We start from the raw sequence: 24,928 nt of genomic DNA, 5'->3' as shown, positions 1-24,928 counted from the left end.
GGCATTTTCATTTGTTAAATCTTTTTTTTTCTCTTTTTTTTTTTAGATCGATCTGATGCAACGTTGTTAATGCGACTTTATTTGTAGTACACTTTGTAGTACAGGGTTTTCTCTCTAAAAGTACTTAACGAGTTTTGCTTTTGCATTTGCATTTGCTTTTGCTTTTGCTTATACCTCTTTGCTCAGCTGGCTCTAAGCAGCTTCCGCAGTTACGAATTAACATGCTCCATTTGTTTATACATATAAATACAATAATAGAAACTATAGTTAAAGTTACCATTTAATTTGAATGCGGACTAAACAGGTTAACTCAGAGTGCAACAGAAGTGTTGTTGATCACAAAAAACAAACAAAATGATGAAGAGGCAATAATCAATAATCATTGAACCACTTGACTTATACAATATGTTTTTATCGTTTATTAGGCATTCTTTTTCAACATTTTTTATTTTATTAATCTTATTCTTGTTGCTTACGTGATTTCTGGTTTCGTTTTTACACTTGCGTTATTTGAATATGTTCTTCTTTTGTTTTTACTGATTGGCATCCTAGGCAAACATCAACTTTAACTAGAGATGGGTCCTATTCGTGTGTTTTGTGATTTGTGTTTTGCGGATCTGCTAGTTAGGATCGGTGTTAGGAGTTTGGTGTTACTGGATTGGCATAACAAACGTGTTAAGAAATGCTGCCTTCCGGTTTTAACATTCTACAGTCCTGTTTTTCGATTGTTTCATTATTATTTGTTTCATTATTTTTGGTGTTCTTCTTGGGATCTTGAAAGGCAGTAAGACTCAACTAACTCGGGGGCTATAAGATCCGATCTGATCGCTATTGTGAACTAATGGGGGGTGGATGATACTCGTGGGTAGTGGGTAGTTTGTAGTAGCTCTAGTTGTAGTTGCTGTTTAGGCTGGGTCTTCGTTTAGCTATTTGTTTTGTTTAATTACACGCTAATATAAAGATGCAAAACTTTCTTATACACGTTGCTTAGTATTTAGGCCATAGGTTCAATTTGTGTTTTCGAAATATACTCTCTGCTCTAGCCGACCAATCTTTAGTTGATGCCCTCCTCTATGCGCCTTTCGATCGCTTTTCTTCTTTTGTTTATCTTTCTTGCATATTGTTGACGTTTTACAAACATATTTAATAATAACGCTAACTTTTACGTTTCCTTTAGATTTTTGTTTGTTTTTTTTTTTTTGTAGTTTTTTCGCATTTTTCAGTTTTGTTTGCAATATATGTATACATATATGTGTATAATAACTCACGATTCACAGACACAATTATCATTAATATTATATGAACTTTCGCGGTTTCGCCTAATGAGTGACATTCATTAGTGGAGTGGATACTTTCATCTCGTCCTATTTGCTTCCCTATAGTTTTGCTCCTATAATGCATGCTTCTATACTTTGTAATGGGCGTGAGAGTTGAATGAACAAACATACATATGAATAGCATATTGTAGCATCATATATAAATTTTATATATTTCCTTACTATGAGTGCGGCTAAGTGTGAGTGAGTGAGTGAGATGCTGGGAAAGCGGCCCAAAGTATTGCCCGTTTTTAACTTAGCTACATTATTTACAATTGAAGGTATTGTTTAGCAAATCGAATGACAATTGTGCGCATTTCCGTGTGAAGTGAAAATAAGTTGATTCAATTGAGAAGATTCTGAAAGGCATTTGCAAACTATTTGGTACTCGACACTGGACCGCTTTCCGCAGAGATATACATTTATGGTAAGGAATTTCTAGTCTGTGTGGTGGTGTTTGCATCGAGCCTGGAGTGGACTGTGGAAATGTTTCGCAAGATGCCAATTATCGTATATGGAGGGGGACAGGCAGACTATGCCAAGCTGAATTTTCCATAACCTTGTTCTAAAAACTATCGTTTCGCTTGGTTATTGGTATCTCTAGCTTAACCTTTTTACAATGCTCAATATTTGTATTCATTTTTTTGCCGAGTACATCGTGATTTCCGCGCATGCGCCTATTCCTCAGCCGGGAGATATAGTTTTGTGTATCTTCCGCACACTTTACATACATTTATATAGATCAGCGTTTATCGTACGTTATAGTATGGTATTCAATTGTGTTCTTAATTATTTATAGATTTGCCTGCTCCCTTGTCTATCTTGGCCCGTTTAGCAGCAACTTCAACAATGTACTAAAACTTGGCTTTGCTTTTGTTTTTACTATTTTCTTTTTTCTTGTCATGTCTACGTTCGAATACAGATTCGACTTCGTAGCTGCGCAGGCATTTAGCGGATATTGTTGGAATTTCTGTTTTCGAGAAGTCTTGACGGAGTGTGCAACACTTAAAGCTAAGTAACAAAGTTTCATTCTGGGTGATGGGGAGCACAGTTCTCGAATAATTTATGTACAATTCAGTGGGAAGTCTGCACTAAGACACGCCGTTCTATGGAGCAATTTGTTAATTTAAAAAAAAATTAAAGTCTGAGGATACAGCGCAGTTTCAACTATTTTACAATCTTCAAATGAACGCAATTACTTAGCATGTGAACATTTCGGTGATTAGGGTGTTGTGGTGTTCGTGGGTGGGGTTAGGATGGCTGATCTATGCTAGGATCTAGTTAGCAATATGTTTAGTTAATAATATTCAATGCGCTTCAACAATCGTCAATCCGTTATAGTTATCGCTCTGCTGCTTTTCACTTACTAACATGATTTCTCTTTATTCAACTTGTTTTCGCTTAAACGTAATTAATAATTATTTTCTTCTTTTGTAATATATATTTATACGTGTCGCGCACGTGTGTGTGTGGTGTGTGTGTGTGTGTGAGTTGCTGTAGTTGTAAGATACATTATTTATAAAGATTTCTTTTATGCCGCACTCAAGCTTCTTAATTACCGCGCACACACACACGCCCTGGGATCTGATTCAGCTCCCGATCCAGATTTCGGTTCTACTTCCTTCAACAGCCGCCCAAGCGTGCTGTGGGTCAGCTTGGTTGGTGTCTTGTCAATCGAGTATACGTTTTAGTTTTATATTTTCTGGTTTTAAGGTTTAGCATATGTGTGGTTTAGTATAACTATTTATTTCTCCTTTAGATGTGGTTGCTTGCTGTCTCTCTGCCGTTTACGGATATCGGATAACGCGTTACGCTTACGCTTTTACTGATGTTGGTTTTTATTGTTAGTTTCTGGCGCGCCTCGCGTTGCTTAGTTGTCCGCCTTATCCTGTTTGATTTTCGCATTTGTGGTCGCAGGATTATTGTCGCCGCCGGCACCGCCGCTGGACAGGCTACCGCTGCTGCCGCTATTCGACTGCTGCTGATGAGAGTTCAGGCCAGCGGAGCTGGGTGGCTGCAGGGACGTTGACGCCGCAGAAGCTGCGCTGTTCGATGTCGTGGCGCTGCCGCCGGCGGTGCGCCCACTAGAACGATTGGATTCGAGTTCGTGCAGTTTCTTCCACAGCTCCTCGCGGTCACGTTCACGTTTCTTTTCCCTGAAAACAGAGGAGAAAAATGCTCAACATTTGCCACATCAACATTGCAGCGTCGCACTCACTTTTGCCGCTCCGCCTTGTAGCTGGAGGTGAGTTCGTCGAACAGTTTCGAATTCATCTCCATGAACGTCTTCAAAACGTTGTATACGAGCGCCACGATGGTTTGATTCCAGTGCTCCTTGCTGATGCGGTATAGGGCCGGGAACATAATCGGCATGATGACCGCGTTGTTCTCCTCGATTAGCGACATGGCGTACTCATTGTTCCACAGATAAAGAGCTCGCTCAGCAACCTGAAGGAAACAAAATGTTATTATGTACTATCAATAAGACCAGACGACATGACTTACCTGAAAATGTGGACTCGACACGCATTTTGCAATCTGACGGAACAGTGGCTCCTGAATCTTGACAAACTGCGGCGGATCGATCACGTCGAGGATCTCCTCAATCTCGCCCAGGAACATGACCTCCTTCTGGGAACACGTCTTGGGCCAGAACTTTAGCAGGCCACGCACCACCGGTTCGGTAAGGAATGGATCCTTCTCTAGGAATTGTACAATGCAATACGCCAGCTGAGCGTGGTAGAGCGACAGGCATTTGACTTTGTGCAGTGGCAATAGGACCTTAACCAGAAACTGTTTGTGTTCGGCCTTCAGGGGCAAGGCGAATCCGTTGATGATACTGATTGAATACACAAGAGTTTAATTAATATTTGATTTTTGGGAAGGACTGTGTACGTTTAAAACATACCTGCCAAGGATTTCCAAGAGCTCACCAACCCCATTAAAGTGTTCCGTTTCGTAAATGAATCGCAAGAATATGTTGTTAATTTGTTTTCGTATAAAAGCCCGCAGTCCCAAAAATTTTCCGTATATGCGATGCAACACCGTCTTGAGAAAGTCTCGCTCTCTGGGATCCTCCGAGTCGAAAAGTTCCAAAAGCTATCCCAAAAAAATAAGTGATTAAATTGTTACTTTAATTATGCGTAGTTCTTCGCTCACCTGCAAAACAAACTTTTGATCGATCACACGCTTGCCGATAGTTGCTTGGAAATCCTGCGACTCCAGGAACCGCAAAAAGACCTCGTACACCAGCTGGAGGTGTGGCCAGGACGCCTCCAGTGTCGGATCATCCTCCTCGGGATCAAAATCAGGGTTCTCACTGGGCGGCAACGTGCGAAATAAGTTGCAAGAAATCTGATAAAAAGAAAAGAATCATTATTAAGTAATTAAAACCTAGTTATAGATAAGATCGCTGACTGCGAAATAGTTCAGTTTGATAATATTGTGGTAGTACGAATACTTACCATACGAATTATTTCCGGATAAACCGGTTCCGTAAGCACACCGCGCCCATGTGTTATATAGGTGGATAGGTCATTGAGCGCGGCCCGTTTGATCTCCTTGCCCTTCAAGTCCGTAACGGGATCCATAAAGTCAAAGGACACGCAACACTGGCGCAGTTTCCTTATGAAAAGCTCCTCCTGTTCTAGGCTGGAGCAATCAGCTGTGAAATAGGTAATTGATTGAATTGAGTAAAGTGGTAGAGTAAGTTGAAATGCATTTGATATTCACCTTTCAACGGCGGCAATTGCTGCAGCTCAACATCCTGAGAATTTCTGTAGCGCGAGGAACCTTGACTCTTTTTACCCTTCTTCTTGAGCGAACGTTTGGCGAACGGGTCGATTCGATCCACAAACGTGCCCGATGACATCTTTTCAGATTTGGGTTCGTTTGAATCGATGGCGGTCTCCGTGGCTGTCTGTGTGGTATTCAGCTTGCCGGCTTTGTTTTTAACGCTTGCCACTGAAAATTGATCGGCTGCACCGCCAGCTGCACTGGCAGCTGCTCCTCCTCCCTCGCCTGCGCCTTGGCCTTTGCCCTCGCCAACGCCCTCGTCGCCGTCTTCGCCGAAATCGCTGTTGAGGATCTCGACTGGCCGTTTGTTGCGTGTTTTGCGTAGCCAACCGAAAATTTTATGTGTTATGTTGGCGACTTTTGCGGTTGAGTTTGGCGTCTTGCAATTGTTCTCGGTACCTTTGGGTAAGCCAAACAGCTCTACTCCTTCTACTCTTGCTCCTCCTCCAATCCCGTTCGTTTCCTGACCAATCTGCAACTGCAACGGCTGCTGCAACTGCAATTTCTGCTTCTGTTTCTTCCCCCTGAAAGCGATCGCCTGCTGCTGCTGCTGGAGTTGCTGGATCAGCTTTTGTTGCTGGGTAATGTTGACGGCGGTATTAAAGCGGTAACGACTTATCTTGGCATTTATCAAATGGTTACTCGGGGGCGTTAAAATGTGTTATATTCTTCCTTTAGCCGCACTTGCTTGTTGCTTAAATTCGTTACAGTTGTATGTACACTGGAATAAAGTGGGGCAATCAATTAGCTCACTGTGACTTATATCACGCTTATTTATCAGTTAACTACTACTCACCTGTTTCTTTTTGTTTGCTATACTTTGCTTCTTGTGTTGTTGATTTTTGTATTGTTTACTGGAGGGATTGTTGCATTTGCGATGCGCCTTACTCTGGTTAATACTCTCGCTTAGCTTCTACGTTGCTCCGATCCGATCTGATCTAATCTGATCTGATCCTCTTTCTGCGCTGCTGCTCCTGAATGGCACATCAATTTGGTTAACTGAGGGAGAGCTGCTGCTGCTGTTGCTGGCTAACTGCTGATTGCCGATTGCTGCATTCACATAGTAATTCGCGTTTGCCGATTTCCTTGTTGCGTTTTATGGATATTTGGCATCACATGCACTGCAATCAGAAACAGAAACGTATGGGGGCTTTGGTCAGATTGGTGTGCTTCTTATCGGTGTAAATTACTCAAAAAATTGACATCGCAGTGAAAGGCACGAAAAAGCAAGCACCAGGTCCGATAAAATGAGACATTCAGGTGTATCTAATCGTTGGCTTTGCCGGTGCGTTTGTATGTGCGCTCGGAGATAAAGGCTTTGCCAGTGATTTCTTTGTTACCAGATAACAGAGAGCGCTGATAGCTGATAAAAAACAGGCACTGCGACTGTGGCAGCACTGAAAACCAAGGTGAGCATTCAAATTCACAAGAGCACTGCGCACTCGCGCTGTATTTCATAATACAGCTGAAGCTTTTTGTTATAGGTTCAAAATATTGGAAACTAGGCATAATAGATTCAGTGAGCAACTAGGGAAATGTCCCATGTGCAATGTTGGTAATTGCAATTGATTGATTGTCATATGACGAGCGAGCTGAATCGCTGAATCCTGAATTCCGTTCCCGCCAGCTGAACTTTCTCCGGCTGACCACGAAAACCGAGAGGCCCAAATGGACATTGCCAGCTGGACAATGCCAACCGCAGAGCCCAGAATTTGGCCAACTTGTGTTCGGCTTGTGACTGCTGTTAAATGAAATGAAATTTAGCATGGCGTGTAAATTAAATCAAAACGAGCCCGGAAAAGCCATTGACCGGAAACTAGATGCCGCTGTCATCTTCAACGGAAATGAAGCCAAATGAAGGACGCGCCGCACAGGCTGGGAAAACTCATTCATTTGCATGGCTCGTTTCGAGGGGGAGAAATCACCAACTGGCCCAGGTTGAACTTCAATCTGAGGGAAATGGCTGGTTGAGACAGGAAAGTGGTGCCACATGTGTGTCCCTGTGTGTGTGTGTGGCTGCTGCACAGTTTTCACTTCGAGGACGACATTGCGGAACTTGTTCAGTGTTTCCAGTTAAGCACACAAATTTGCACAAATGCAAGTCAAACCGACTGCCCACCGTCGATTTCCAAGCGAAAACATGTTTAACATGTCGCACACACCACACGTACACAACACAACACACCACAGCATACCACACACACACACGCCCAGCGGCAGGAACACCCACATGCAAGAGAGCAGAAAATAAAAGAGCCGTGCCAGAGAAAAAAAAAACAGACTGGGACCACAAGGCGTATGAGTGACAAACAGGTAAATGCGATCAACTTCGCTTCGGCCAGCTGCCTGCCTGCTTGCCTGCCGGTGCAAATGGAAGCCGAGACGCGTGGGCGGCTCTACACTTTAAAAAAAACGTACACAATAATTGGGTTTTCAAACTGTCTAATAGATTTAAAACATTCGAATCGTTTAGTATGTTTCTGATCAATGCAATCTATAAAAATAGACAGACAAAAACCGAGCCTACTAACTACTAACTTCAGTAGACTTTCTTACGTTTTTCTTTTAAGTGTCTGACAAAGCAAAATACGCATGTGTGTGATTGAGTGTGAGTGGCCAGCCGGAACTCACTGAAAGGTAAAATAAGAGTAAAACAGAGACAGTGGGTGCGCGAGTGAAAAGTTTGCACAGCTGCCTTGAACGCATAGCCACTTTTTCCATTTTCCAACCATTTTCCACGTTGAGTGGCAGTGGCCAGCGCTTTTCAACGCGCTGCCCTGTTTATAATTGAATTTCTGCACTGTTTTTTCGCCTTAATTTGTTCCAATCACCTTCACTTTGGGCCGGGACCTGGGCGCAAACAATGTGGGCCCCGATGTGACATTTAATATGGGCAGTGGCAATGGCAGTGGCGGTGGCGCTGGCGATAGCGAATCTAGAAGACTGGGCTGGCCATTTATTATGCTATTTTATATAAAACCATCAACGGGGACCAGCCCAGTCCAGCCCAGCCCAGCCCAGCCCAACTCAGTCCAGTCCACAGTAAAGCCCAGCTGAATTTGCCAAGACAAATGACCGAAAATAAAAAAACATCCACAATGGCTGACCATTAGGCCCACCGTACAGTGGGGTTGCCCCTTTAATTTGTGGTGTTGTGCGTGTGACCTTATGACATTATTTACTCGACAGTGGTAGCGAAATTCCCCAGCATATCATCGTGGAAAACAATAACAAACAAGAGAGAACGCTATAGTCGAGTTCCCCGACTATCTGATACCCGTTACTCAGCTAGTGTAAGTGCGAAGGACAGTTTTTGGCGGTTTGTGGGCGTTAGAGTGGGCGTGGCCAAAAGTTTTTTGGCAAATAGATAGAAATTTACAAGACTAATACAAAAATGAAAAAATATCAAAACATTTTTCAAAAGTGTGGGCGTGGCAGCTTTGGGCGGTTTGTGGGCGTTAGAGTGGGCGTGGCAAAAAGTTTTTTTGCAAATCGATAGAAATTTTCAAGACCAATACAAAAATGAAGAAATATTAAAACATTTTTCAAAAGTGTGGGCGTGACAGTTTTGGGCGGTTTGTGGGCGTTAGAGTGGGCGTGGCAGCATGATTCGACAAACTTGCGCTGCGTCTATGTCCCTGGAGTCTGTTTACTTAATCTCAACTTTCTAGCTTTTGTAGTTCCTGAGATCTCGACGTTCATACGGACAGACAGACGGACGGACAGACGGACAGACGGACAGACGGACAGACGGACAGACGGACAGACGGACGGACAGACGGACATGGCCAAATCGACTCGGCTATTGATCCTGATCAAGAATATATATACTTTATATGGTCGGAAACGCTTCCTTCTGCCTGTTACATACTTTTCAACGAATCTAGTATACCCTTTTACTCTACGAGTAACGGGTATAATGACCAGGGAGGCGGCGGCTCACAAAATAATGAGACAAGTTCGCTTTGTGTCCGCTGCTATCCACTTCGGTTCTCCTCAGCTGTTTTGTTTGGCTTTTTGCTGTTTGCTTTTGCTGTGCTTTGCTTGCCCGTTGTATTCGGCTGGCATTTATAAGATTTTCGACGCCCAACCATTGGAATACAGTCATCGTTTGGTCATCTAATGACTAAGCGCCAGTCGGCAGCCTTCGCCCACTCATTGGTGGGAAATTAATTTCCCACCCAACGCCACCCGCCCAAAATGGAAGTGGCATAGCTAGATGACTGCCCAATCGATATTGCTATCGAACTTATCGGTGCTTCTTTATCGATAAACATAAAATACTTGATTCTTTTAGGTAAACTGTACTTTTCTTTAGTTTTTAAACAGTAAATAAATCCATACGTTATGCAGAAGACAGCTCATGCCGATAAAATCTATCATTCTGTCACTTATCAAGAATGTCACCCAACCACACATACACTCGTGTACTATGTAGTGTAGCTCATCCTGCCTCCTCCTTCGAAAGTATGCATTTGACGCATGTCTATTGGTTCCCCAGCCATAATCAATAAGCTAAATAAAATGTTCGAGGGCGAGAACAGCTTTTGAACGAACGTTACCAAAACTTGCAATAAACTTTTACCAAATTGTTCCGCATTCCTCATCAGTGGCTTTTAATGGCGACTTGCATATTATTTGATTGCTCTATGCCTAAGTTTCCTATAAACTTTTGTAAATCACAAATTATTCGCACGCAAAAGTTTTCTTCTGCGTCGAACTATCTTAATCTGAGGCACAGTAATCGTTTTCATTATCAATGATTAAGTTGTTTTCATTATAAACGATTTATGAATGACGATTTATAATTCAATTTGTTATTCTTACTTAAAATTACCCTCGACTTAACAGTAACTGTAGCCGTAATTTTAGTTTGCCATAAATAATAATTGCTGTGCGCCTTTTTGGGAAACCCCTTCTCATATTTACTGGCTTGTTATTCAGCTTTCTTGTTTGTACTTCCTCATTCCATTGCATTAAGTAGCTGGCAAATAGTTAATGCATATTTGTATTGATTTTTGATGTGGCCCTTCGAATCTATTGTTGCTTTTCGTTTGTTTACGTTGGGTATTCAGTTGGTATGCTTCGATTTACTTTGCATTTAAGGTGGATTTTAATTCAGTCCAAATGACTTTTGTAGCACAGTTTATCTAGTGCACAAATTCACAGTTTTCCAAGGGGGTTTTTCTCACACTTTTTCGGCTTTATGTAATGCAAAGTGATACGATGATAAGCAGAATTTCCCCCTTTGCCACATTCAGACCCAAACGTCGTCGCCTTCCCCGTTCTTCTCCAGTGTGAAAATATTGCGCACTGTTTTCGCTTTTTCGCTACGTACTTGAAACGTGTCTAAGGAATCGGGGACTGCAGTCGCGGTGGAGAAAGACGCTTTTCAAGCGGGGAAAACTGTGGAAAAACTACGCAGTAAACGCTGCCCCTTCAAAAGCACAGACACACCACACACACACTCGCATGGGGGGGGGCACCACTTGGCAAAATCCTTTTGTGAAACGCACGAGAGATGAGTTCATGGTCGGTGAGAATTCTCCTCCAGTCGCCTGCATCTTCGTCTCCAGCAAGGCATGACAGTGAAAATGCGAATACATCAAATTACTGGCATGCACATCGAAATTTAGTGGCAAAAATTATAAACTGCGTTTGATTGCGTGTCTGCCTAGTTGGGAAATCATTAAAGCTGCCAGCATGAAATTGATTTCTAAACGGTAAGCCTGAAAGCCTGTTGCCGTGGGCGGTCTTGAATGCACAGGAAAAAGTTACTCCCAAGTTCCATCAAGTAGAAAAACCACATCTGCCACAAAACTATGATAACTTTGTAAATATGGGTCACTTCAGTACAAACCGAGGGGGGCCTGTCCGCCAAACCTTGACCTTATCGCAGTGAATGCACAATGCAATGCCCCTGGGCATTGATATCGTGGAATCAATCAAATCAGCGCGGAGCCATTAGGTTTGCATATGCAACAGCTTTTCCGACCCTCTGCATCGTTTAACGAAAAGCAAACAACACACAGGGGAGGCACAACACGAATAAAAAAGTACATAACTTGGCACATGTGCCAAGTGCCAAATGCAAATATCTGCATGTACACATGTAGCACGCACTCCATGGTGGATAGCCACCCACCCACCTCCCACTCGGCCTTCCTCCACGCGCCGCATATGCAAGAATAATGCACTGTTTAATTTACATAAAGTGAAAGGAAATGGAACAATAAGTTTTATAAGATTTCATGCCCCAGCCAGCCCATCAGCAGCATCAGCAACATCAACACAGCCGTGGCAAAAACATCAACAGGGCACCAAAAGCAGCGGCATCAGCTGCACAAGAGGCGAAAGTTTGCACAATGTAAGCACTCGGTCTGCTCGGCGTGCGCCCTCCAGGCGTCCACCACGACCATCATCTCCAGCCACACACTGAGAGAAATGGGTCTGCACTTGACTGCCACTTTCAACTCGCACATATGAGCAATTCCCCTACTGAAGTGGGGAATGCACAGGCTGCAAGTTGCTATATTCAGTCTATACACATTAGTTCAGCTTATTATCAACAATACTTTCCCTATTTAAACAGAAATATTCCATACCTTTATCAAAAATGTTTTGAGGAACGGCCGTGACTCCTAAGTTATTTATCAATAAAATATATGTGACGCATGCGAGAAACAATTTTAAACAATTACTCCACTAAAAACAGAAAACTTAATCATTCAGCATTTTTTCTTTTAGAGTATTTCGTTGTTTGTATTTAAAAGCATTGAACAAATAGAAAAAAGCTGAGGTTAAAGTTCAAGATATGGAATCCATGGTGAAAATATGAAATGCCATAAATCAAATAAGCATTCGTTGTGTTGCTTTTGCCTTCAATCATTTCCAGAATGCTGTCGTATATGGTTACATGGGGGAATTTTCCCCGAGTGAACCAAGAAAACACACTTGCAAATGTCACGAGTGGGTGGTTGGTCAGTGGACATTGGGGATAAGGGAAATAACTTTCAGCCACGACTGCTGTTGTTCATTCTTTTTGGATGAGGAGAGGAGGAACCTTTTTGCTCCCCCACCAAACACTCGACATTTCTGTGGGCTGCATTTTTGATTTGTTTTGGTTGACTTTTGCGCAGGATACACACACCGCATGCGATGGGTTTCATTTTCTGGTCAGAAGAGAGGCAGCAGCCAGTCAAGTCAACGAAATTAGAAAAAATCTCCCAGGGAATTGGGTCACTTTGGGGGAATAGTAACTGCGTAAATCGCAGCAACTTGTTGTAGTAACATGTAAAACGCCATTAAACATTCAGGACACTTAACAAGCAAAAGATGAACAACAACGAGAGCAGTAATAAATTAAATTAGAAAACATCCCGCAGGCGAACAACGGAGGCGGGAGCGGAAAGTAGGAGCATCTTGCGCTTGGGCCAGAAGACAAAGTTGGCAACTCGATTGAAAAAGTTGCTGGCCAAGTTGAATGGCAGGCAAACAATGGCTGGCCAAACTATCGATTGATGTTTGTCGAGTTAGCTAGCAATAAAGCAAAAAGCGGCAAAAAGAGAGAGTGTGTGGCGGAGATAAAGAGAAGCTTTGCCTAAAACGATTTCAGTTCTGCAGATGTCAGCTAATAAAGCTCGGTGAAATAAAATGCATCCGTCGGATGCATCAGCATGAATAGCTACAAAGCTTTTCTTATCAGCCCAATGGCGTACACACACACACACACACCCACTTTAAAGCCACGTTCAAGGCCGTTTTTCTGGCCACCGCGTGTGCTCTGTATAAATTTCAATTGACAGCCATGATTCAATTTATTGATAGCCCACTTAGCTGGGCCACAACTAAAATTCCCATAAATTGAGGCACCCCCGCTTTTTGGTAGTGAAAACACCTCGCCAAAGTTCAAATGAAAGCAGCGCACGCAATGCGACATTCACGCGAATGACAAAAGGAAAAGCGTGCGGGAAATGTGGGAAAAGCAGCACTTTATGGGCCACAAAAATAGACCCCACAGTCTATACGTCTATTTTTGGTATACGGACCACGGACCACGGAACCCGTGAGCAGTCTACGTCAGCAGAAAACATCCTTTTGCGCAATTGAGCCTTTATTAACCAAATGCGTGGGTCGGAGCACGTGTTTGTGCAATGCATTTGCCACCAAGGACTTTACTTTCTTTTGGCTGCACTGGCATTAGTGCGATGCCCTGGTATTTGTGTTTAATTATGCCCAGAGAAAAGCGTTTAATGCGCACTAAAAGCGAGTTCTCTTCAAAGAAACTTCAATGCCAGTCAAAGCCAAAGGAAATGGTTCCTGGAATGCGATTTCTCACAAATATTATTAAAGTAGTCCTGCGACTTGTACTTTCGTAGAATTCAATTCAATTCATGGAAGTGCTTTTTGTGGAATTCAAGAACTTAATACCTTATTGGTAGAACCGGAACCAGTTGGACAAACAGCTCTATAAATAATCACCAAATTATCTCCTTTTCAATTCCGCCGGAGTGTGGCATTCTTATCTGCTGCGGCCACCTCTAATTTGATTACCACATCTGTTATAACTTATGCAGGTGCCATGTGCTTCTGGTTTTTATGTAAGATTTCATTTAAGTTATTGTCGCGTTGGAAGCAAAAGAGAAAGTGCCACGAAATTAGTTGACAATGTGTAGACAACAAGCCCACAACTAATTGCATCAGCTACAAGTGCTGTATGTTTTGTCTATTGTTATTAAACGGGGAACCCATACCCCATACCCCAAAGCCCCAAAAGCCCAGTCAAGAGCAACCAAACCGTATGACGAAATCGCAAAAGGTGGAGCTCAAACGCAAAGAGACAACAGACAGCGGCAGTCACAACAGTTTCCTCAATTTAATTAAATAATTAAGAGCAAGACGCATGGCGAATGCGACAGCCGTTGACTAATTAAAAAAAAAATACAAAATGAAGAAAACCGCCGAATGAAACATAAGGCTGAAAGAATGCAAATTCTGCGCCAGACGCCGCTCAGTTCAATGAAATTTTGCCCTGCCTATAGCGTCACCACCTACAGAGGCATTTCTCTCTATCTATATATATATATATATAAATATATATATAATATATAAGCGGGTCTGGTGTTCAGATTTGCGTATGTGCTACTTAGTGAAAAAATATGTGTGCCAGTGCAAATTCAATGCCAAAGCATGGAAAATTTTGTATTGAAAAGCGCACACCTCTCTCTTATTCGCTTTCCTTTTATTCCGTTTTTTTCGGTTTTTCATTTGTTCATTTTTGTGCCTTTTTAATTAAGCGATTTGAGCTGTGATAAGCGGGCGTTTTGTGTGGGTGGGCGTGGCAGCCGCCTAATCAAAATCAGCGCAAAAATGTCGCATAAACACAGGCGGCGCACACAAACAAAAGAAAAGGAAAATGTATCTCAGGGTGAAACAGATAAGATACGCAGAGCGAAAACAAAATCTTGCCACCTGCCGAGGAATTGCTTCGAAATGCCTTAGATACTCTAGATAGTTATTGTTTGCGTGGATGGCACACCACACCGCAAGTGTTAATTATTAATTGTGCAATGCGATTATATTTAATTGCAGCAGCTGTCGCCAATTGAGAGACTGTTGTTTATTGATTTAGGCCAGGTCGCCGGCCATCGGACATTGTTGGTGGCCATAACAAACAAAGAGCGGATTAATAATGGGGCGCCCATTTGGTCTGAAACGGAATTCAAGGTCGAATGATTTCATGCGTCCAAGATTTTTCCGCTGCCTTTCCACTACTGGGCTATAAATACACCCGAAAATAAATTAAGAATATTTTTTTTGAAAATAAATTTCATACGCTCCCCAACTGCACTGCAAATGGAATGAGTATTGTATAGGTGGCAAAACGGAAATTTATTTAATGCCCCCTGCCACTCGACTGGCTGTAAAAATATCAGCGAAATGATTTCTCACTGCCACCGAATTTCCCCCATCTAAAATTATATTTTCTGTGCGGTGAAAAACGTCATTAATTGCCGCACAAGAAAAATAGCAGAGGAAAAGGCATGGAAAACCAGAGAGAGAAATGGCAACAAACAAATCTGACATAAAATGTGCAAATATTTGCAAAGACTGCTAGACAGCAGGCCAAATAAATCTGTATTTCCTAAAATTACTATCCTGATACAAACCACATAATATTTTGCCGAAAGGTTTACTAATTAATAACAATATCGATTAAATGTTAGGCTGATTACAACTGTCAGCTTATTATGTGCTAAATGGAAGAATTTGGTCATTTGGTTTGAATCGAGGTCAATAAAGCGGAAATGTACTTGGCTTGCAATAAAATTTGGAATTTGTTTGGCAAACGTTTGTTGACAAGTGGAATGTACAACTAATAGGTTTTGCAGGTCATCAATTAAAATAGTTAGATGGCAAATTTAATGGGCATGTTCCACATGTTCCACTGACGCAGTTCCAATCAGAAAATCAATATTTGCGCTTCGATACATCTTGTTGTAACGATACAAATTGGCTGCCATTCTGCTGGGAAATTCATTGATACACATACAATATACATTCAATATTGTTCACCTATGAGTTCAAATTCTAGTTCGTGCTTTTTTGCCGATCAAAGGCAGTGTATTTATAAATTTACTGTGCCTAATTGACTTTTCATCGCCTAAATATGCGGCTTTTTTTTTGGATTTTTCTCACATCTGGCAGCTACAGCTGATTGTTAGCCGTGCGAAGTAAAAAAAATGCCAACATTTTGCAAAACAAAGGCAAAAGATCTGGGGCTCGGCCCAGTAAACGTTTCAGCGCCAGAAAAGCTCTGAAATCAGACAGTCGCCTACTAATTATAATGAGAGAAACATTTGCCCTCCACTCAGACGGTCATTAATTTGCGGTGCGCCAACGATGTTTACACTGGAGTACTCCTGGCATATGCCCACATGTACATATACTCGTAACTCGTATTCTAGCCACCGCTGGCCACCATAGAAAATTGTACAAATACTCGCATATATTCGCCTAACAAACTAGCAAATAAAATTGATTTTTTCCCCCGTTTGCTGCAACGGAACCGATTCTCAATTGCCAATGGAACAAACAAACAAACAATCAAACAAAATGCTTTGACCAGACTGGGACTGTAGTTTCGCTTCGGGCAGGCAAACTGGTCATCGCAAATAACGAAAATATTTTCAAGTCAAACACAAAAAAAACCCGAGAGATGAGTGGGTGAAATGAGCACAAGAAACTCGAATTGCAAATTGATTAAATAAGCGATTTGTCGAGAATTTCGTAGAGAAGCCAACGTTCCAAAGATGTTTTTTTTTTCACTCGATGCATGGGAAGGAATTCGATACACAGAATATAGAAGGGGAGCTGACTGCAATTTTATACCTTTGTTTACAGCCCGGCTAAAGTGAATCTGTTCGTATTCAAAATGAGTTGAAAGATATATGGGTTTCGGTTTTATTTCGGGCGCAACCTGGAAAGTGGAAGTGAGCATCTGAAATGAGGTAAACAAAGTGGGAGTGGAGTTTCTCTGGGGAATACAAAGTAATATGCAATACAGCTCTTCAGAGAGCAAAAACCGAACCAAGAATATATTAATTGAATTTCATAAAGCATTTCGTTGCGCAACGGAAATCTTGTTATATCCGAGGAATTTTTTTCTCCGTGTGAAATTTAGGAAAATGGCATGGCCCAGCAATAGCAATCCCTATGTACATACAAAACGAGGTGGGGAAAATGTGAGGGAAAACAGCCCAGTGAGGTCAGTTATGTCAAAACAGACAGCCAGCAATGTGCAGAAGCGAGTGGAGTGTGTTTTTGTGGTCATCAGGAGGTTAGGTTAGGTTGCCAAGCCTCACAAGGCAGAGGAAAATCCGCGGAGAAAGAGTCAAAAGGTAAATTGGCTCTGAGCACGCTCTTTAACTTCGCCGGCCAGGCAGAAAAGTTAAAGCTGCCGCAAGATGGGCTTTTCTGCGTTTAGCGGCAAAGCCGACAAAAAGGTGAACAGTCGCAAAGCAGGTCGTACATGGCATATATACTGGTAGTAATGCCCCAGAGACTTGGTAATTTTATAATAGAGCTCTCGTCTTTCACCCGATACTGGGCTCCTCCACGAGGAGGAGCGCTTCATATGCGCACATTTGTATGCGGAGGCATTTTATGGCAGCATTACATTCCCCCCCAGCTTTCCATCACAGTGAAAACTCCAGTAGCCAGACAATGAGTGAGCTCACAAATTGTTGCACACGCTGCCTGGCATGACACTTATTTGGGTTGACTGCCTCGGTTAACTCGTTAAAATCGCTCAGAAGCTAAAAAGACTCCAGGGAAATGCACAAGAAAATATCTCGGTAAGAAGTCGGTCATCGGGAAAATGGTTCATTACCGGCCAAATATAGACACATCGAATAGGACACCTTGTCTGCTGAAACTCACATTTGGTTAGAAACTTTGCTCTTATAGATGAAATAGGTCGTTAAATCTTATATGCCAACTGGCAGCTAAAGTTCGTCAGTTAGATCGTCAGTTGTTACGAATTCGATTTCAAATAATGTCCCAGCCACAACAACATAAATAACAATAGGGATGGTAAAAAAAATTGTTGTTATATCTACAGCTGAACATTTTGCAACCTGCTAATGATTTATAGGATTTCCCATCAACTTTTAATTACTTTTGCGCACTGTAACTCGAAGAGGAGTTGCTTTTGGGCTGCATCTTTCAAGTGCGAGGCGTATTCCAGAATTCAGTGACGTCAAAGCCAAGTTAACTGACGATAGACAGTGGGCCAGTAGTGCTTAGCCAGTTGGTGGCAGGTGACAAACCCGCTTGAACGGACAACAATAAGCGATTGGCAGCTAGAAACTGGAAATTATCGCTGAAAAGTAAATGATGATCTGGTTTTCATCGCCACTTAATTGCACCCTAGTCACGTTCGATTTGGGAACTTTACGCCTGGGCGTGCCTAGGTTGCCTTGTGGATTATGGCAATTGAACTGATCAGTTCGCTGATTTATAATGGCTTAATTCCAGGGCAAATCAAGGGCCTTGTCACCGCGATGACAGCTACAGCTGAACTATAGTTCTACTCCATCGAATTGATTTACCATTTTGACACATTTATGCTAATTTCGAGTAGGCTCGACGAATTTCGTGTCCCCACACGTATATATCAATTGGAACTTGTTAATTTGCCGAGCAGGTTCTGCCCCCCACTCCCCACTCTTTATCCCCCACTTCCCCGCCGCCCAGCAAATCACTCAATCAATTAGAACCAGTTATTTGTCTGAGTTTCAATCGGTGGTTATAGCTTAACCCCTTGGGCACATTTATTTAATTTGTTAAGACATTTTATATTGAAGTGACGTTGGCCATTGGCATTCTATTTGATTTAACACATTTAGATTTAGATATTTCGATATTTAAGTTTATAATATAAACTATGCTTTACGAATAACGTAATTTCATAATTATTGGTCAAATTTGAGAAGGGGAATAAGTTTACAGAAGCAAAGCAAATGTTATATATTTTAAACCCATTAAGAACCCGGTTTCTTGAGAGTATTTTGAATTTAATTCAGTTGTTACATTTATGGCACGATAGTTATCCAAGGGTTAAGCATGGAACGGAAATGGAGCGAGCTTTTGGCCCAAAATGGCATCGATTTGAATCGAATTTGAATCGTTGTGGGCCAACTTCCGTTGGTCTTGGCATACCTTTCTCGATTTCAGAGTTTGTGATTCTCGCTGCTCGATATCTCGGTTTTTCAGTTTCAGTTTTTGTTTCAGTTTCTTGCGTTTGCCTACGTCACGGAGATGCTTTTTCTGGCTTATTCTTTGCGTTTCTTGCTTTTTAGCGCTGCTTGCTGGGTTTCACTGTGAATGTGTGGATGTATAGCAGTTGGCATAATTGAATTAGAACTGTAGTTCACGAGAGAATTTTGCACAACGCATCGCAACGCGCGGGGGTGGGGTACGGTAGGGGGGTGTCCAAGTGGGGTCAACACATGTAAATGCGGTGTCAAAGCAAAATACACAAAGATCTTTAATGGCGTACGTGTGTGAGTGGGGAGCAGAACGGGATGGGAGGATGGGAGAATGGGAGAAGCGTAAGAATGTTCATGTGAATGGGTAGAGAGAGGATGGGAGGATGAGTAAAAGGTGAGAGAGCGCAGCTGTTTTGATGGGGCTCTTTTCGCTGTTGCCTTTGCTCTATCTTTCGCTTCACTTCGGTTTGTTGATTCCTTTCATCTATTTTGCCTTTTTCCTCATTTTTGCAGTAAGATTAGGTAACTTGTGTCTATATGAACATAATTCTTAACACATTTTACTGCTTGACACACACACTTATCATAAATATGTATGTTTCAAACATACACACACACACACACACGGTGCGAGAGAGACACACACACGCACGCGGCAACAAAATCGATATTCTAAAAATAATATAAGTAAAAAATATATATGCTCATACGAATTCTAACCGATTGCGTGCGTGTATGTGTATGTGTGCGGGCTGGCGAGTGTAATTACATATTTATTTATTTATTAAAACTTTTGAAACACCGAATTGCGTCTGGGGATTTAGCCGCTTACTGCGCACTTGAAAAATTTGCATTCGCCTTGGAAATTCGGCTTTAATTTTGCACTCGGCTTTGTTTAGTTGCGTTTTATTTCTCCTTCTTGTTCGGGCTTGAAATTTTCGCTGCAGAATTTATTAAAAACCGACTGCGTATGTGTGTATATAAAAGATTTCTATATCTTTTGCAACCGACGACGAAGGCGGCATACGGCAACTGTGGCGATATTTTTTTCCTTCGCCCGACTCTCGCTCTCTTTTCGGCTTGCTCTCTCTTGCACATGTGTATATACTATACGCGAGAGGGAGCAGGCACACACAAATTAAAAGCCTGCTTTGTATTACACAGTATTGGTACTTTGAATAATATTACTAATGTTATTGTTTTCTTCTGGCTGACTTTCAATTGTTTGGTGCAAATAGTTAGCTTGATTCCCCAGTTGCGATTACTCATTTGGCTTTCGTTTCGAGACCACTGTGCCAGATTTCTGGGTGAGAGCGTGGTGAGTTTCGTTTTAACTCACCACATAAACTGTTGTTGCGCGTCACGCTCTCAATTCTGGCGACTCTCTTCTACACACGGTCACACTACACACTACAGTCTCAAAAATGCATGAAAATACCGGAATATACCGTCAACTACACGGGCACACCGGCGTATTGAAAGACGCCGCTGCTTTTCGCTTTTCTCCCGTTTTTTATTCCTATCGAGGGCGATAACCAAACAAGGCTATCGACATCGACCTCTCGCTCGCTCTGTATCCTTCCTACCCTGTCCCACTCTCTCTCCTTCTGTGTGGCTAATTTTTTCCTTTTATCCCTTTTTTCGCTTGCCTTCTTGCAGAAATTCGCTGCTTTATGTAATTTAGAACACAATGTTTGCGTTGCACTGTTGGCCGACTGCAGCTGAAAACTGCACAAAAAAAGCGACGCACACACACACCTTCGAGTATCCGGACTTCCAATTTGCACTGCTTTTCTAGCGGTCTATCGCGCACGCACTGCCACAATTTCACCCGCTTATCGCGCCGCAATATGGGACGTTCGCTTTTCAATCGATTTTGGTAGCCGGCAGGTGCGCTTTATGCGAGAATTACGAATTTTCTCCAGCGGCAACTAGAATCGTTCACACAGACACCGTAGAAGTGACGCCATCTTTGAAGCGTTTAGTGTTGAAAAGCGCGCATGCAAAAGTGTTGGCTAGCGACTACGGGTGATAGAGTTGACAGCGCATAGCTATGACTTTTTTTTAGGAAAAAATATAAACTCGTTTTTCAGATATTGCGAATTGCTAACCGTAATTTTATTTATAAGTTAACAAATAACAAGTGACTATCATAAATTTGTTTTTTTAAGACAGTCTTATAAAAATTTCTGCTTTATAAGCAGTTGGCCATGCCTCATATCATTTCTCCAACCATTCTCATAAGATCTTTTGCAGATATGTATAATATTAAATGAATTTAAGCTAACTTTTCAAAAAATTTTACACAATTTTTTTTATTCTATTATTAATCTAGCGATATTTTACCCGTCATGCAAACAAACTTAGAAAAGTCTATGATAAATTTGTATATGAGCTTGGCTACTTAGTATTGCTGTAACATAAGGTATCGTCATGCGGTTCATGCCTAGCAGGCAGAAAATTCCTTCCAATTGTTTAGCTGTTTTCATAATATCTTTGTTTTTCGGGAATCATAATTATAAGAAATTTGAAATAGAACTTACAAAATATATAACAGGATTAATGTTTAAATCTAACGGCATGCAATATGAAGTTGGTATTTATTTCTAATCTGATTGGTATTTTACATTGAACTCATCCGGTCACACTGGTCGTGAATCAGAAACGCACTAATTAGTCAAAAAACGGTACAAAAGATCGCTTAATTGCTGAAATTTCACCTGTCGCAGCTAATTTTACGCATCAGCAGTTGAAAACCAGCTGGAGGCTAGCTAATAACCCCAAAGATTGACCGAAAAACATCGCCGCAAAGTGGACAACTCCCAGTTTTCGGAGCACCTGCCCCTCAAAAAGGAGCATCGCGACAAAAAGGCGAGACTTCGCAGCAGAATGTCCTCGCTCTCCGCGTCCGCGGAGAATGTGTCCAGCTTGGGACTGGGAACGGGCGGAGGAGGAGCCAATTCACACGACGGCAACTCCCAGCAGGGTTCCGGATCCGACGGAGGATCCAGTATGTGCCTGGAACTGGCACTCGAAGGCGAACGCCTTTGCAAGGCGGGCGATTGCCGGGCGGGCGTGGCCTTCTTCCAGGCGGCCATTCAGGCCGGAACCGAGGATCTGCGCACTCTGTCTGCCATCTACTCCCAGCTGGGAAACGCCTACTTCTACCTAGGCGACTACAACAAGGCGATGCAGTACCACAAACACGATCTTACGCTGGCCAAGAGCATGAACGACCGACTGGGCGAGGCCAAGTCCTCCGGTAATCTGGGCAACACACTAAAAGTAATGGGCCGCTTCGACGAGGCAGCCATCTGTTGCGAGAGGCATCTTACGCTGGCCAGGCAGCTGGGAGATAGGCTATCTGAAGGACGCGCCCTTTACAACCTGGGGAATGTCTACCACGCGAAGGGCAAACACTTGGGCCAGAGAAATCCGGGAAAATTCGGCGACGATGTCAAGGAGGCCCTCACCCGGGCCGTGGAGTTCTACCAGGAGAACCTGAAGCTCATGCGGGATCTGGGTGATCGTGGCGCCCAAGGACGGGCTTGTGGCAATCTGGGAAACACCTACTACCTTCTAGGCGACTTCCAGGCGGCCATTGAGCACCATCAGGAGCGACTGCGCATTGCCAGGGAGTTTGGTGATCGTGCGGCGGAGCGAAGGGCGAACAGTAATCTGGGCAACTCGCACATATTCCTGGGACAATTCGAGGATGCCGCTGAGCACTACAAACGCACTTTGTCTTTGGCCGTGGAGCTGGGTGAGCGCGAAGTGGAGGCCCAGAGTTGCTACAGCTTGGGCAACACCTACACGCTGCTACACGAGTTCAACACTGCCATCGAGTATCACAATCGACACTTGGCCATTGCCCAGGAGTTGGGTGATCGAATTGGCGAGGCTAGGGCCTGCTGGTCACTGGGCAATGCCCACTCTGCCATCGGTGGCCATGAGCGGGCCCTTAAGTATGCGGAACAGCACCTTCAACTGGCCAAGGAGCTTCACGATCCGGTGGGTGAAAGCACAGCCAGAGTAAACATCTCCGATCTGCGAAAACTGCTGGGAATGCCCGACTCGGAGCCATCGCCCACCGAGGAGGAGGCTCGTTCCACCGCCTCCGATCACTCGGCCAGCGGAAATCAGTCGGATGGATCAGAGAACTCCCAAGGAAGAATGGTAAGAAAAACAAAGCTTTATATTTACAACCTGTAGTTTTTAAACATTACATAGAGCTTTATGAATGATTGTTGAGATATTTATAAACAATATGGGCATTAAGTTTGTTCTATTTTTCGAAGTGGACACCTGCTGTTTGCAGTGTTTGCCCCTTTATGTTAGGGTAAATATTTATACTGTGTACCAAAACACATCGTTAAACTTTCAGCGTAAACACATGCTGAGAAGATACATAGCTATATTTATTACTTTAATTGCTTCCCGCCAGGTACGCGTTCGTCGCCAGAGCATGGAGCAGTTGGACCTGATCAAGATCACTCCCGATGGAAAGCGCATGCAGGAGGAGAAGCAACGAGCACAGGCGACCCGTAAAGCCAAAGACGACGACTTCTTCGAGATGCTTTCGCGGTCGCAATCGAAGCGCATGGATGACCAGCGCTGTTCGATCAAGGTGAATCCCGCTGGAGCTCCGGCGATGGCCACTGGCGCCACACGCAAGCCGCTTGTGCAGCAGAACTCGTTGTTCGTGGATCCCACCAACCTGCCTGGCCTCAAGTCGCCGTCGTCGGCGAATCCGTCAGCCATTGGACATGGGCCGCTCGCCAGGAGTGCCACCACTACGCAGCAGCCCGACGACGACTTCCTGGATATGCTTATGCGCTGCCAGGGCTCGCGGCTGGAGGAGCAGCGGTCCGAGCTACCGCGCCCCAATGTTACCATGGACGCAGAGGCGGAGGCACCACCGCTATCCGTCCCAGAGGCTGCTGCTCCAGGAGCCGCACGTGGGCAGTCCGGCCGCGGTGCAACCGTGCCCGATGAGGATTTCTTCTCACTGATCATGAAGGTACAGAGCGGTCGCATGGAGGATCAACGCGCCTCGATTCCGTTCCGAAACGCCAACAATAACAACAACAGCCGTAGCAACAACAACGGTTCAGCTGGCGGAGCTGGCAAGTAAAGGGTAGAGATAAAGTCCAAAAAGTGCGAGTCCAACCAAACAATCCTATATTAATCCATCCCTGGCCGCAACTCCTGACTCATTTCGTTTTAAGCGCATCTTGCGGCCATCCATTCAGTCGTTTATTTTTGGAAATTGGCTGCTAAACGTTTTGTTCTTTTACAAGATTTATATATACACACGTACACGAAATGCATTAATTTATGAATAGCAACTAACCACGTAACCAAATATTAGGGGCGTATAGGGCCTCGTATACACGAACAGAGGGAGAAACTTCCATTTGGATGCACACACTCATCCAGTCATGACTCATTACACACTCGACTATGAGCTGGCCATGATATTGAACAATCTGCACTCGAGTCTTACGATATTAACGTTTTAATTGCATGTGCAAGTAGTTTAAGCCGATAATACACTAATCCAATTTGCTCAATAGACGGAACCAAGTCTTCTCTATGCTCAACGATCTTACATTCTCGTAGCCGCATTCAGCTAAAAAACTATGTTTTAAGTCCATCGAACCACTCTACATGTAAGCAATGCATTTTCCAAATCAAAAATCAACAGATATTTCCAATTGTAACCATGAGTATTGCATTTTTCTATCTATCGATCTGAACTCTAAACATATTTTAAGCCACTTACAATTTTTGTTAGTATATTAACAAGACACAAAGAACAGCAGCTCGGAATTCCATTTGAGGACCGACTGTTTTGTGAGCACTTAGCATACGATATACACAACCATACGTACACATATACAAGAAACATATGAACAATATATAGTTATACCAATGTCTAACGATTTTCCTCTGCGGGGATTGTTCTACACAATACATAGATATATACACAAAGGAAAAAAAAAACACAAAACTGAGTTCGAGTTGTATGAAATGAAGCCAAAA

General features: G+C 43.0%; 2 protein-coding genes across 4 annotated transcripts; one reads left to right on the top strand and one right to left on the bottom strand.

The window, feature by feature from the left end:
• Positions 1–391: 391 nt before the first annotated feature.
• On the bottom strand, positions 392–20,858 carry LOC6538253 (serine/threonine-protein phosphatase 2A 56 kDa regulatory subunit epsilon isoform). Of its 3 annotated transcripts, none has more exons than XM_015193247.3 (10): positions 20,642–20,858; positions 18,834–18,992; positions 5,908–6,232; positions 5,049–5,832; positions 4,781–4,980; positions 4,476–4,670; positions 4,225–4,415; positions 3,822–4,155; positions 3,535–3,764; positions 392–3,472 (listed from the first exon to the last, which is right to left on the bottom strand). In XM_015193247.3, the coding sequence occupies exons 4-10, from the start codon at positions 5,185–5,187 to the stop codon at positions 3,187–3,189; spliced, it is 1,575 nt and encodes a 524-aa protein (XP_015048733.1). In that variant the 5' UTR covers positions 5,188–5,832; positions 5,908–6,232; positions 18,834–18,992; positions 20,642–20,858; the 3' UTR covers positions 392–3,186. The 3 variants fall into 3 exon arrangements, with proteins under 3 accessions (XP_015048733.1, XP_039231687.1, XP_015048731.1); XM_039375753.2 differs by lacking the exon at positions 20,642–20,858 and adding an exon at positions 19,653–20,011; XM_015193245.3 differs by lacking the exon at positions 18,834–18,992.
• Positions 20,859–21,520: 662 nt separating this feature from the next.
• Positions 21,521–24,818, top strand: LOC6538252 (G-protein-signaling modulator 2). Its single transcript, XM_002098743.4, has 2 exons — positions 21,521–23,059; positions 23,328–24,818. Exons 1-2 carry the CDS (start codon positions 21,773–21,775, stop codon positions 24,015–24,017), a joined length of 1,977 nt encoding a protein of 658 aa, XP_002098779.1. The 5' UTR covers positions 21,521–21,772; the 3' UTR covers positions 24,018–24,818.
• The last annotated feature ends 110 nt before the right edge of the window (positions 24,819–24,928 follow it).

Source organism: Drosophila yakuba, chromosome 3R (assembly GCF_016746365.2).
Source record: "Drosophila yakuba strain Tai18E2 chromosome 3R, Prin_Dyak_Tai18E2_2.1, whole genome shotgun sequence".
Classification (NCBI taxonomy): Eukaryota; Metazoa; Arthropoda; class Insecta; order Diptera; family Drosophilidae; genus Drosophila; species Drosophila yakuba.
This window is presented reverse-complemented; position numbering and strand designations above follow the sequence as displayed.